The 15,191-nt window shown below is 39.1% G+C and overlaps 2 protein-coding genes across 2 annotated transcripts in view; one reads left to right on the plus strand and one right to left on the minus strand.

The window, feature by feature from the left end:
• The window catches only part of LOC105454507, a 2,411-nt gene extending 1,991 nt beyond the window's left edge, over window positions 1-420 (minus strand). Inside the window, exon 1 of the mRNA XM_011697169.1 lies at window positions 146-420. Coding sequence (XP_011695471.1) covers window positions 146-333 — 188 coding nt within the window. The 5' untranslated portion in view covers window positions 334-420. The remainder of the gene's footprint in view (window positions 1-145) is intronic.
• The window catches only part of LOC105454508 (monocarboxylate transporter 4-like), a 41,143-nt gene that overhangs the window by 19,353 nt on the left and 6,599 nt on the right, over window positions 1-15,191 (plus strand). The window contains exons 5-6 of the mRNA XM_011697170.1: window positions 8,280-8,448; window positions 9,254-9,418. Coding sequence (XP_011695472.1) covers window positions 8,280-8,448; window positions 9,254-9,418 — 334 coding nt within the window. The remainder of the gene's footprint in view (window positions 1-8,279; window positions 8,449-9,253; window positions 9,419-15,191) is intronic.

Here is a 15,191-nt window from a genome sequence, read left to right on the forward strand (position 1 = left end):
TGAAATGCCACAAGAGATTATTTGTAAATCAAATCTCATATTCTTTCACATACACATGATGAGAAAATCATAATTATAGCCTTGTATTAAATAAGTGTTCAGAATTAAATCGAGCATGGATCATTAATGCATCATCGATACGTACTTGCAAACCATCGCAGCGCTCGCCAGATTCCTGCCATTTAAATATTCAAAGATAATTCTCAAAACATCATAATTTAGATCGATACTCGAATCCAATGCATTTTCACTAATTTGCGCTGTACCATCATCGTTTTTGGACACGCTAGATTTTTCCTTCGCATGCACTTCCTGTCGCGTTGGCTCCTCCATCAATCTTTTTCAGTTTGAACCAGTCACTTGTCTCTCAAATATCACACTATGGGCGCATTCAAGCTGGCATAGCATTTAGCCTACTCATTGAACGACTGAACATGATTGGCTCTTATCTGTGAAGCTAACCAATGATGTTCAATCGCTCGGTGATCAGGCTTATAGGACGTGTTCCGTTTCATGGAACGATGCGCAAAATGATAATATTTGCGAGTGTGCCTCGCCGCAATAAACCGGGACCTAACTCGCAAAACAAATTGGAAAAACAAACGACCGCGTCTTTTTTCATGTTCAGAAACCCGGTACTCATGGCGCTCGACTTCCATTCGTGCTTTATGAACTTCATTTTTCGCAAAGGCTTGAAGTCGAAGCCGGCGAAATTCGTGGTGTCATTTAGAGTCATCCGTATGCTCTCTTTCGAATTAGATTTTAAAAATATTTTTACGAAAAGCTAGATCGAGTGAGTAACGGAAGAATATTGCAGTGCGATAAAATGTTGCTAATTAATATGCACATTGGAACTTGCAATTGGATATCGAGTGTAGATGTAGTCTATTTTCGAATCATCTAATACTCTCCTTTTTTTTTACTTTTAACAGTGATACCTGTGGTGCTGCCTATTATCTTGCAGCATCAGGCATGAATTAATATCCAATTCTCTCTATAGTCGTCGTAAACCAGTTTCTCATTGTTGTGAATAAACAGAATACTGCAGTATCACAAAAATGAAAATTTGTTTCGATTCGGTAATATGTTACTGACATTTTATATCGTTACATGAGCAAGGGAAATTCGATCGAAAGTTGTGAAGACCTCGCATTAAAGCTACGAACCTGCACGGTCGTAGTAATTAAATCACTGATGCTGCAGAATGGAGACTCTTTTTAAATCTTGGCGGTATCACGATAAGACGATGGTACCCCCTTTTGTTTGGCCTAGTTTCTACTAATTTCGCATATTGTATCGCGAGCGCGAAAATGCTGTCAAGCGGGAGATTATAATTACATTCAGAAGGGATGCAGTTTTATATCGAACCGAGTAGCGTAGTCTTCGTGTAGTGTGCGATCTTGATGTGCTTGCATATCGCGTGCGACGTTGAAATCAACGTTGAAACCGACAGCGAACGATAATTTTACAAGCGTTGTAAAGTATCATGGATTATTTGCATTCGTTTTTTGATATTGCTTGTTTCAAACAAATCACGCTGAATGAACGATTGCTTGCTCTATTCAATTCGCATTATTTAAAAGCGTTTCAAAAAAGTAATAAACACGAAAGAATAAAAAAACGTATATAATACGAACATATAATATATTATTATAAATTATAACTTGTTTCCTTATTTTCATCAGTAACATCATTTTAGGACTCGTACAAAACACTTATGATCGTAGATATTACATCTAGAATAATATACAGTTCTCCGTGCTCGGATTTATTGCTACCACATTCATTATATTGTATGTTTTTGTTCTGTGAATGTCGGACGATTATTGCTTTCATGTTTCGTTAACAACAGAAAAGATTAGTAAATACAGGATCTATATCTAGTAATGTACGAGTGATAAAATATGCTCGCAACACGTAGCAGGCATATGTATTTTCTTTAAAAACGTTAACCATACATAAGTATTAAAAATACAGTAGAGTCTTCATTATACCAAGATTTAAATTTCTTATCGATATTAAATCATAACACGCTACAAAACCACAGCAAAAGTGGCAAAAGTGCAAAGCATGCCGTAAACACAGCGTAGGTGCGTGTATATGTGTACATATGTAGGTAGGTAAGTAGGTAGGTAGGTGTGTGTGTGTGTGTGTGTGTGTGTGTTCAAATGTATATATTTATTTTTTAAATATACGTAATAAGATTTACAATATATAGATATTAATTGGCGGGAATTCTTTTTAATAACTTGGAATGATTCTTTTCTCAAAACATTTAATTGCTCGCCGCTTTTATTCACAACTCTTTTGCTGACTTCTAATATTAAGTTTTTCTTTTTACTGATTTAACGAAAGTACTGAAGTAAAATTGTTGCGAAATTAAAACCTTTTTAAAACCAAGCGAAGAATAAGACAAGGTTTTACCATTTATTTGCTTCAAGCTTTGTCTTTTTTAATGCTTTAACAAACTATAAGCGAGCTCTTAGACTTTTTAATGTGCGAAAAGCGATTAAGATTCATCTTCCATCGCTTATATTGCCGAAAGAGGAAAGCTTTCGGGATTCTTTTTTTTTATTACGGCTTGTACAAAGCTCCTCGCGCATTTTTCTTACCTCCAACTGTCGACAATTAGTCATACAGATAACGGTAATTGTCCACCGAGAAGGCAACAATCGCCGCTGACGGCGGGACGGAAGCGGTTGCGGAAAATGGTAATTCGCCGCATCCTTTGAATTGGTCGGCGCAGAGAAACGATGTAACGTTAGCCCAGGCCTTTTATCGATGCCAAAATACATCGCGGGGCTTATGCTCGACGGTCGCTACTGCTGAAATATTCCTCGGAGATGAAAGCGACGGAGGAGAGGATGTAGCCGGTGCGCGCTTTTGCAAGGAGAGACGTCATTGAGCGCTACACGAGAAATACGTAATGACGGAGGAGCATCGGGACGAGCAAGCGTGAACAAAGGCTTTACGCTATCGTCCATCCGGGTTCCTTGTTGCCGCTGTACGTTAAGACCGCCGTGAAAGGGCTCTTTTATCCGTCGAGGAACGAATTTAAAGCGTAGTGTCATCGGCGAGTTTCGTGCACCGCTTTGAAAAATTATCCTGCCCCGTTCGATGACGTGTTCTCGTACATCATCGCGGTGCAATAAGAGACATAAACTCTCTCCGATGTATATTGCCTTTTCAGATGCTTACGGTTTATAATAGAAACGTTCGCGAAAGACGACCCTCTTTCTATATAAAGAAGACAAAGTTGTTTGGAATGTGCTGGGTGTACAATTTTACGGAAAAGTCCGAGTTGACGTATATAGTTATTTCTACTTTTCGGAGAAAAAAAAATTGACTGATTGCGAGAGAAAAAATAGTTGCAATTGTCACAATTTAACTAGAGTGTATATAGTGATTCTCGGTGCCAACTATATATTTGTTTGACATAACTATAAATAAAATTCTGTTACTAACATTAAAGCAATAACAACTAATAAAAAATGGAGCTAACCATAATTCTTTTACCATGGCAATTATAGCCACAAGTACCAAAACACTTTTCTCTCGCAAGTGATCATTTCTTGCAATAGATAGTCTTTCGATTCAATTTGTGTTGTACAGATGTCTGCATTGCACTGATGAACTCTTATCCCGTTTTACTCGCGTTCTCTGTCTTGGAAATAATATAGCATATGGGACGTAAAAGGGCAGGCGTTTTGCGGGTAAATCCAATCTGGATACAAGAGGGCTTCGCGAAATCCAATCCGTGAAATTCTAAGCGAGGGTTCATCAGTCCACTTGGTCCGTGCACTTGTGCAAATAGCGTTAAAAGCATTCAGACTCATAAATTATTCGCATAAGAATGTCGAGCCGAAGTCGCTACCTGTTGAGGCCATGCACCAATATTCAGGTTTTCTTCGAGAGACCTTTTTAAGTCGTAACGAAGTCGGGACAATGCATATTCATTTCCAGGATCGCTCCGTTTTCTTTATCGATCCGACGATTTTATCTTTAATGCCAGGATTACGTGCTCAGCTCAAAGATTAAACATCAGAATGCATAAATTACGCGCGGTGTTGGGGAGGTGCATATGAGGAGGGGGCTAATGCTTTACTTTATTCTTAGAATCTTTTCTATTCAATGCGAAAATGTACGATAAATATAGACCGATAAATCGACAGACGCTATTAAATAAACTACGACATGAATCCGTTCATGCTAGTGAAAATAATAATTTCGTATATAATTGCCATAATTCGTCTATCTTTTGAAAGGGAATGGAGGAAAATTCTTTGAAGCTGTGACATTCTATATATATGTATATATATATGTATTATTTTTTCTTGTTTTTGGCATTTTCACTTGACATCCCCGCTAAATAAATAATAATAATTGACTCGACGTCGATTCAACCAATCATTTCTCTTTGGAATGCTAACGATAAATATTGATATAATTTGTTTATCTTTAATTGGGAATGGAGAAAAATTCTTTGAAACTGTGACATCCTGTATTTATATATATATATTTTTTTTCTTTGCTATCTTCTCTCATTAATATTTAACACGTGACATGCGAAGTCTTGATACTCTCAAATTTATGCGCACGCGAATCTCACGAGAGCACGAAGAGAGAAACGTGTGAAAGTCACGGAGCGTAACATTACGTGTTTACGTCGTTACGTATAATTACACGCGCAGGCGTTTCGCGTGTGACAAGTGGTAATTTTTCTAACTTTTTTTTTGAACGTAGCGAAGAAATGCATGTTTTTTTTTACATTCGTTTTGAACATAATATCGCGCCTTGTACGTATCCCGAGGCGTCGTTCCCTCAGGTCTTTCCTGTACCCGAAGGTGTGTTTACGCCTCCTTGGCAAAGTCGGCCGCTCATTTGCAAGTATATAGAATTTCACGGAGAAGAACATATCTAATTGCAAAGAACTTGCTCTATTCATAATTCGCAACTGTGAAAAACTCCCGCAAAAAGTTCGTACGCTTTTAAAGTGGATTAACGAACATAATGTTTGAAGTTTAATTTATAAAATCGGATTGATTATTGTACAAGTTTTATACGAATAATTTATGAAATTGGATTGATTATTGTACAAACAAGGAAATTTAATTTTAAACGCTGGATTAGATTAAAAACATCGGGAACCCTCACCGGAATCTGATATCGCAGGGTGTAACTAACAGGATCTCATTTTTCAATTAATTATTATATTTTGACCTTTTGCTCATTCACGATTCAATTTTATGTTTACTAAATTACTTTTAATTTAATTGCTTTTAATTTGTTAATTATTTTACATTATAATTTAAATAGCAATTACCTATAATAAATAAATGAAATTTTCGAACAAACAGTATATAAATTTATTTCTTATTTAATCACTGTGAATATTTCTATTATAAAAATGTGTGATATTATTAAGTGTTAAAATTCCATTGAGCTAAATTATTTTTAATTTTCATAAATGTTGTAAACTTTTTGGTGTATGTAGAAAAATTCCATTTGTAGTTACACTTGATAGTCCTTTTGTGCGAAACCGCCAAATCATCAAAGTCGCGATAGAGTCACGCTTTGACCGCTCAGCTGAGTGGTCGTCGTTGCGTTAAAAAACGCGATCATAAAAAATGCGTAAACAGCCGGGACGAAGCAAGGACTTCCGGGAGTACAGCTGATCGGCGACCGACGTTTCGTGACATCAGCTGACTGCCCGGCACCCCACGATCACGTGCGACCCAATGACGGTGTGCAATCCGGCGCGCTTGTTTTTTGGCATTGTCACGATTTAAAAAATATTCGATAACAACATGCCTCGAGTATAAATAACAGAGCTCCCGTCCGGAGGCTCGTCAGTTTTTTTTCAGAAAGGCTCTCGTTTTTCTCGGTTTCGGTCGCTCGCGTTGCTCCGTCGCGCCGACACCTTGCCGTTCGTTCGCCGCGAACTTGCGATTACGATAATAATCATTGTGATTCTCCTTTTTTGTTGTTTTTTTTGTAATTGTCGAAATAAAGTCTATTCGCTTAATCGTCTCTCAATCTGTCGATCCAACCGTCCGCTTTCGCTTCCACCGCGACGCAACACCTTTTTTAATATAAATTTCCACTTAGTCTTCGCTTGATTATATTTTTTCTCTTTCTTATGTTTTTTTTTCTGAAACCTTGTTTGAATTGTTCACGTCTGTCTCCAAACATTTGCCGAACGCTCGAAGTTTTAGACAGATCGACAAATGGACACCTAGACAGGCATATACATATAGATAAATCGACAGAATCGAGCCAGTCAATAAAGTGGTAGCAGCTTAACTTCCGCATCGTGTAAATACGTTTCAGTTTCGATTATTCATATCTGCCGAGTTTGAGAACGAGACACGATTATGCGAGACGTCTACGAGCCGCGCCGTTCGCCGCGCGTCCGCGATGAGGAGTTGGCACGGGCGTATTTATAAAAAGGGAAGAGGCGTAGTGTGTTCTCCCGCGCCACTACCCCACGTAAAAGGGTAAAAAGCGATGCTTTTACGAGATTACAGGAGACGTATACGTCGATACGATTGACGTAGCCCCATCCAATTTTAGCATTACAGAGAGATGCAGCTACATAGCAGCGCGCCGCGACGCGATGCATGCCGCATCAAATCGCCCGACGATTTTTCGTATTCCGTGCCGCGCGGCGACGCGAACGTCTTCGCGTCTGCAACGCGCGCGCAACGCCATATCTCGTTCTCACAGACATCAGAATTTTTATCCGCACAGCCGCGACAGGGCGTAAAGTTTTGCATAAATCTTTGCGCGCGTCCGCGCGGATTACGATCGTAGTGTCCCCGCGAATTGCCTTCTCTCAACACCCCGACAACGTCTCGTGATCGTCTCTTCCTGCCGCAAATGCGCTGTTACGTACGAGATCCGAGGATCTTATTCCGTTTAATTGTAAATTTATAAATTCCTTCAATGGAAAATCCCCGTTTGTGTTCTTTCCTGGAAACATTCGAGGAATTCGAGAGCACGGTATTATCGCATCGTCGTAAACAGTGATTAACGATTTAAGCGCTCGTCGCAGAAAACTAGCTTAGTTGACGTTACGAAGATTTCGTCCGGTAATTGCGAAATTCGACGCCAATGGGAGCAATTACGAAGAGTCGTGCGATAAATCCGATGACTTTGTCGAAAACACGGTACTCTGGAAAGCAAGAGAAGAATGTTTTTCTTGTGCCATGTATGTGTGTGTGTGTGTGTGTGTGTTACTTTGATGCGCGACGCGATAGCGAGATAGCGAGTTAATAAATACCTGAATTTAAATAATGAAGTAAATAGAATGTGGAAAAATATAATAACACTAATAACTTTATTAAAGTGTAAGACATAAATTATTAAGACAAATGTAATAGAAAAGAGCACCTCGAGAGATGAAGCATCAGTAAATCTAAACCTTTTATATAATATAATTAATAAAAAAAAGAAGATAAAATAATAATGAATAGGAAATAATAATGAAATAGTAACAGGAAATAATAATAATCTATAATATTAAGGAAAGATAAGACTTCATATTAATGGTATAACACAAAAAATGTTTGAGAGAATGCGTAATGATATAATTATTAAGAAGTACATCGTGAAATAACGTTTTCAGAAAATTTTTTCTACTAAAAATTACATGTGACAGCCGTACGAGAAGAGTTTTTGGGGCCGAAATTTTAATCGCCGCGAAAAAATACCAGAGACCAATGAATTTTTCTGAAAAAGCGTTTCGTGGCCTCGGACACGCGGTGGAAAATAAAAAATGTCGAAACAACATTTACGCGCGCGCGAGTGTTCGTGTCTTCGGAGGTTTTCCCCGCATCGAGAGCTCGGATCCGAGCGTTCGGAAAGCGCGGTTCCGGCGAGTCGCGCGAACGCGAGGGTGTATTGGACGCAGAGGATGTGAAAAACACGTGAAAAATTATTTTCACCCGTTCGCGCGAACGCCTGGGTCCACGCGGGCAAGGAGTGGCAACCGTGTTCCGGTTTGCGAGCGTTTCCTCGTTAGCGCGCACAAACGCGAAATCAATCAGCAAACGAGCTCTCGGTCCAGGTCAGAACGAGGAAGGAAGAAATCAACCAAATGTAAAACCGTCCCTCCTTCGAAAAAAAAAAAAACGGCCGACGATGTAATTAGGACCGCCCGCGCGTTTAGGACGCGCGTTTAGAACCCAGAATCGCGCTCCTTTTGCTTTTGATATTCCGCAGTCACGCTCCAATTAATAGTCCACCCCCTCGAAGTGACTATCCGGTAAATGTTTCAGTGTGGGCGGGGGCGTTGAGCGCCGCGATCTCCCGTGGTTCAGCGCCGCTGGTCGTCGGCGCGTGTCGCCGTGGCAATACGAGGCTTACGGCGGTGATCGGTGGCCTCGTGCTGGCTCTGGCGTCGTTCTTCACCTCGTTCGCCGTCCAGATGCATCAAGTGCTCCTTAGGTGCGTAACAGCGCAAATGCCACAGCTATCGACCGTCTGACTGGGAAGAGTTATCGCGCAGCGGACGTTTTTGCGTTAAAAATAATGGGTGGTAGACGGCGCGTGGGGAGAGGAGACGGGGGAGGGCTGATTTTTTTTTGTCAACTTCTATGCAAGTGACGTTTGACCGCGAGAGAATTATCGCGACGGATAAAAATAATCGAAGGGTAGACGGAGGGGTATTTTGTTAACTTTTATACGACGGATGAAATATTAATAGCATGCATGCTGAGTGAATTATCGAAGTTGTTTTTCACAGCGAAAATAAGCAATTATTTATACAGACGTTTATTATATGCTTTAATCCCTTTTTAGACGCGTATGCTATCGTATGCTATATTATTTAAATTGAAAAGAGGAATACCGCACTTTGCAAAAGACGACATCTACGCGAAATTTTAGTTGATGTTAATATGAATTCTGAAATGCATTCTGTGTGCCGTTATACGTACAGCAATGCGCAGAGCTGCATATTTCTATGGTAATAGTTACACGTTTAATTCTGCTTTTGAATGGCTTTTAAAGCTGAAACGCGTAATAGCGCCCCATGCCTTTTCAGTTGGGAAAGGCATGAGAAAAAAAAAATGGTGAGAAATGAATATTTGTGGCTCGATATATTCCGAGCTGTTCAAGTTTCTTTAAAACGTCAGCGACTCGTTTGTGCGGCTCTTCGCTTTCCGCTAAAATATATCGCCGCGGCTTATGCCTTTCGCGCGGCACTCGGGGTGCAAAGTCATACGATTTACCTTTACAAAATGTAACACAGCTACGGCCTGGTGCTGGGCACGGGTGCTGGCCTCGTGAGGGAAACCGCCAGTCTGGTGTTGGGCAATTACTTCAGAAAACGACGGGAGTTCGTCGAGATGGTGGTGCAGGCCGGTACCGGCGTGGGAATAGTGCTCTTCAGCGTCGTCTACAAAGAAGCGGTCGGGTGAGTTATCGCATAATATTACGAGCGAGAAGAGATACGCGCGTCGCGGAGATGTATGCATTAGCCAATATCCTCCTTAGGAATGCGTGCCCGTCCGACATTTCGTTCAAGCCCCGACCGGGGAAGATCCAATTAACCTTCGGTCGCGCCATTTCTTGGCACGTGTGCAGGACGCGCGCGACGCAAATTTAATATCGCTCGCTGTCTTTTTTTTGTCGCGCACGAGGCGACGAAAACCGGAAAAATCACAAAGTCCGGCGTGGCCTCTTTGAAGAATGTATTTAATGTAAATATATTTTCGCCGCTATCATTACTACAAAGAAGCTTGTTGCATGGAACAAGCTTGTTGCGATTGTCTAATTTAAATGAAATTACATTCATTAAAAATGCGTGTAACTTATGGGAGAATAGGTGACTATAAGTATAGAAAAGATTATTTATTCTGTGACTAATTAATTAAAGATACGCGCAATGGTTAATGGAGTAAAACTTTTACATAGGATTACAAAATAGTTTTTCGATGAAAATGAAGATACAAAGATACCTATTCATTATATTTTTAATTTCATTCGAACATTGGATCATTGAAAAATGGATAAAAAAATAATATGTTGCGTGATGATACTCAATAACGTGATGCTACTCAACGAAATTGAATTTAATTTTACCGTCATTGTGTCATACAAGCATGTGTATACCGATAAAATTAACGTCTTTCGTTTTTAGTCCAGATTCTTTCACTGAGAAATCTATAAAACTGGCAGCACCAATCCCGACTTTTGCGGTGTTATACCGACTTTTGCGGTGTTATATATCGGTCTCAAGTAAAATGTGCTTCCACGGGTTCCCAAACCATAATTAGGATGACGTTGTAGTCACCGTGAGAAAAGTTGCTCGAAAAAGTGCAAGTTAATTATCCACGAGTGTGTCTCGCCACAATAAACCGAGACCTAAACAAAACGCTTCGCAAAACAAATTGGAAAAACAAACGGCCGCGCCTTTTTTCATGTTCAGAAGCCCGGTACTCATGGCGCTCGACTTCCATTCGTGCTTTATGAACTTCATTTTTCGCAAAGGCTTGAAATTGAAGCCGGCGAAATTCGTGGTGTCATTTAAAGTCATCCGTATGCTCTCTTTCGGTTTAGATCTTAAAAATACTGCAAGAAGCTAAATTGAATGAATAACGGAAGAATATTGCAGCGCGATAGCATGTTGCTAAATAATATGCGCATTGGAAATTGTAGTTGGATACCGAGTATAGATTAAGTAGGCTATTTCCGAATTATCCAATACGCCTCTCCTTTCGCCTTGGACCTTTAACACTGCTACATGGGGCTGCCCATTGCCGTCTGAATATCCAGTAGCCATATCTCCCCATATCTCTCTATAGTCGTAGTATCTTTGGCGCAAACCATTGTTGCAAATAAATAGAATATTGCAATATAACAAAAATGAAAGTTGACTTCGATACTAGACTCGGTAATGTCTTATTTATGTCTGATTTAATATCTTTATGAGCAAGGGGAATTCGATCACGAGTTGTGCAGATCTCACGTTAAAGCTACGAATCACGGAATCGCAGAAATTAAATCACCGATGACGCAGAATGGAGACTGCTTTTTAAATCCTGGCGGTATCACGATAGTATACCCTTTCGTTTGGCCTGGTTTCTCCTGGTTTATCTCGCATGTTGTATCACAAGCGCGAAAGTACAAGCAGGGGATTACAATTACATTCAGAAAGGTTGCAGTTTTATACCGAGTGCATAGACCCCGTGTAGTGTGCGACTTTGTGCTTGCATAGCACACGCGATGTTGAAATCAGTGTTCAAACTGGAAATAAACGATAACTTTACAAATGTTATAAAACAACTCAGTATCGTGGATTATTTGCATTTGTTTTCTGCTTGTTTCAAACAATGATCACGCTGAATAAATGATCGCTTGCTCGATTCAATTCAAAAGCGCTTTAGAAATGTAATAAACTTACTGATGGTTTAATTTTTATATTCTTGGCATAAAAAATCGCGTGCTGTATAACATTTATAAGGTTGTTTGAAGCAACAAGGACCTCTTGCCCGTTTCTCCTCATTCGCAACTTCTATAATTTGAAAAAAATAATTTCATACTCAAGTTTATTTATGCTGTATTTAGTTTACAATGTCATGAACTTTTTATTTGCCATACAGCGATGTTAAATATTATCACTAATAGTTTTATTATGAATAAACTTTTAAAGATATAAGATACATGAAATACCACAAGAGATTACTTGTAAATTAAATCTTGTTCGTATTCTTTCACATACACATGATGATAGAAAACCATAACCATATTAGCATTCTGCTTGTATTAAATAAGTGTTCTGCAGAATTAAATAAAGCATGGATCATTAACGGATCGTAGATATACTTACTTGCAAACCATCGCAGCGCTCGCTAGATTCCTAAAATCTAAGTATTTAAAGATAATTCTCAACTCATCACAAAGTAGATTGATCGTTGGCTCCTCCATCAATTTTTTCAGTTTGAATCAGCCACTTGTCTCTCAAATATCACACTGTGGGTGCCTTCAAGCTGGTATATAACAGTTAGCCTGCAGCTCATCAAACGATTGAACATAATTGGTTCTTATCTATGAAGCTAACCAATTATTATATATTAAATTGTATTAAATACCTGTGATAACAAGATATAGCATCATCGAAAGTGACGAAAGGGCATTGCATGCCGTAAACACAGCATAGATGTATATATCATACATATGTAGATGTATATGCATGTGTGTGTGTGTGTGTGTGTGTGTGTGTGTGTGTGTGTGTGCGTGTGTATTACATATATATATATTATTTTTTTTTTGCTTTAAGAAAAATTTAAGAAGGACCAATTGTTAAAATGTTCAATATTGAGCTTTTAGAAGGTGGAACAATATTTTCAGATAAATCTCAAAATCTCTCGGTAAAGGTAAAAGCCGCGGATGTACTGCATGGCGCGCAGTTATTTTCCGTAGAAGCGGTATTCGAAAACGATGAATTTTCGCTGGTAGTAGCAACGATATTTGACGACAACGACTCCCGAAACAAATTGCGTACGAGGAGAAGTCGAGCGGCCGCGTGTAACATACGGACAAAACTGCTTTCAATGCGCGCGCCACCCTTTTATCGTAGATTTTCGCGCGACTGCATGTCCCCCGACGTACGGACGTTGCGGCGCAACGACAGTTTCCGTGCACAAAAACAGCGAACAGATTCGACGTGGAATAATTGAACGTTCTATTCGGTCCTCGGTCCTTTATTTTCTCTCTCTCTCTCTCTCTCCCTCTCTTTCTCTCTCTCTCTCTCTGCGCTTCCCTCCCTTGCCATCTATATCTTTCACCGACCGTCGAAATAGCTCGTTTGGAGTTTGCCGCGGGCGTTCGTTAGTATCATTGATCTATTATCCGCGAATGTTCAGCAAATTATTTTCAGTTGTATTCCCGAGTGTCCTTCCGCGAACGTGGATTCTACGGCGAGATTAAACCCGGCTTATCCTCGATGAAACTTACGTGGAAGGCCGCTTATTGCTCTTCGATCGATCATCGTTTTAATGTCAAGGCATGTCAAGGTTGATCAACATTAAAAATTAAAAGCTTTAAGTGGCGATAAAAGTCCTAGAGGAATATATCACATAACGAAAAATCTTGCTCTTCAATTAATCGCAACATAACTTTCAGAAGTCTTCAGGAGTAATTTTAAATGCGTGTTAAATTAACGATTATCTAATTTCTTTTAATCTGTAATGCGCGTTTAAAATTATGCCCAGAATCTTATTAAAGTTATGTTAAAATTAATTGCAGAGCAAGATTTCGCATTATGTAATTCTTAAGAGTTTAATCGCCATTTCAAATCCTTAATTTTTAATATTGAGTGATGTTAGACTGATTTTTTTAGATTTACGTCTCTGTAAAAGAACTTCAGTTTTATAACAGTATATGTAAATAACAGATGAATTATATAATATCACAAAAAAATGCGGCGCGTAAATTTTACTTAAAGCTATAAAATATCCCCACGACGTAATTTTTATTTTATAGTTCTGTCACGGGAGATTAAATTAGTGAATGCCGATTGAATTTTCTGTTGACACGAGGGAGAGATATATATTTACCATGATTTAACTCTCGTGTATGTGTCAAACCTGTATGTTGACAAAATGCTGTGATCGTCGTACATGCGGGTTATTAAACGTGCACTTAATTGCCGTCGCTATGTGGCAGTTTCTGTTAGGTATAAAAGCATGTCCAATTAGAGATCGGGCTCTTCTGGACCGACGAGCATAATATCGTCAGGTTGTTGGAGTAACTTGCTAAGTCGATATATGGGTTACTCGATAACTGGATAAGTTTGTCCAACAGGACGACGATGTACCGGGCTAGTTTGCAATATAAAGTACGGAAGTATTTTGGGAAATTCTGGGAATTGTATATATTCGCGACGAAAAGAAATTATCGCGGTGAACTATGATAATGCAATGCAGAAGTTTCTGTCACTTTGCTCGCTAAACGGTCAACACCTTTAAACGATGAATAATCTTGAAGTAATTCTTTTTTTTTCCTATTTGACATTTCAAATGAGAGGAGGGGATTACCACAGTTTCAAACGTCCCGAGGCTGTATTGATTTTTACAAAATAATTTACGTTGCATATAGAAAATTGATAAAATAAATATAATTATTAAATTCGGTTATATGAACCGAAAATTGTAAGATTCACACTAATATTATATGGAAGCACCAAGATTCGCTTTGTACCGTGTTGACGTTTTACGATCTCAATTGTTTGTTAACATTCTACGGTCTTTCCTGATACTTAATTATAATATAATTCTTAATAATAATTTGTGCTTTTATTTTAAAAACGAAAACGTTTTTCTCGATAACCAAACGCGTTTGTCAATTAATATTAGCGTAAAACCTGCAGTTGTGGTTCTATGCTCTATCTTGCGCGGGAATCACTGCATTGCGGATGCGGTTCACCACAGGCGAATTTCTTCTACGATTATGGTGGTGATATTAGATTAGTTCTTTCAAGTGGCATCTCTTCTACACACTTTCATACTTCTTTTCCTGCCCCTTCCCTTTCCAGCGCAGCAAATGGCACTTCTTTCCAAACTCGAAGGATGAAAGTTCAACCGAAGGAGAAATATCCATTAATTTCTAGTGAAAAGTACATTAAAAGAGATTGGTTGAACTATTCTTTGACGATTCGGTCATTATTTTTGTCGACTCGCGCGCGAGAGTCAAATAGACTTATCGAATTAAATTACGTGTATAATAAACCGCGGAAGTTTCTATACGTTATTCATTCAAGCTATTATGTATCATGTTTCGTATTAGCTGATCCATCAAATGATCCAATAATATTCGTTCGAGCGAAGTGATACTCTTGTGAAGAATAATAATTAAATTAGATTGGCTAGACCTTATATTTCCGCGGAATTGCGCATCTTACACTGGAAAACAATTATCCTTTTCACGTTACCGTTAAATTCCAAGATCACATTTCTGAAATATATGCCAGATACGTGGTAAATTTTTCATCGGTCCCCATTATGTCGCGTGGGAGACCGCGTGCAACGCACGGTTTAACTTTACCCCATACGCGTAAGTACGATGAATGGGGCGCAGTACGCGCGATTGTCGGGCAATGCGGTCCACGAAAAAGATATCGCAGCTGTCTCTATATACATATATGTATATATATGTCTCTATACACATCTCTGAGCGGGCTGGCAAGG

The sequence above is a fragment of the Wasmannia auropunctata genome, unplaced genomic scaffold (assembly GCF_000956235.1).
Source record: "Wasmannia auropunctata unplaced genomic scaffold, wasmannia.A_1.0 LD335985.1, whole genome shotgun sequence".
Lineage (NCBI taxonomy): Eukaryota > Metazoa > Arthropoda > Insecta > Hymenoptera > Formicidae > Wasmannia > Wasmannia auropunctata.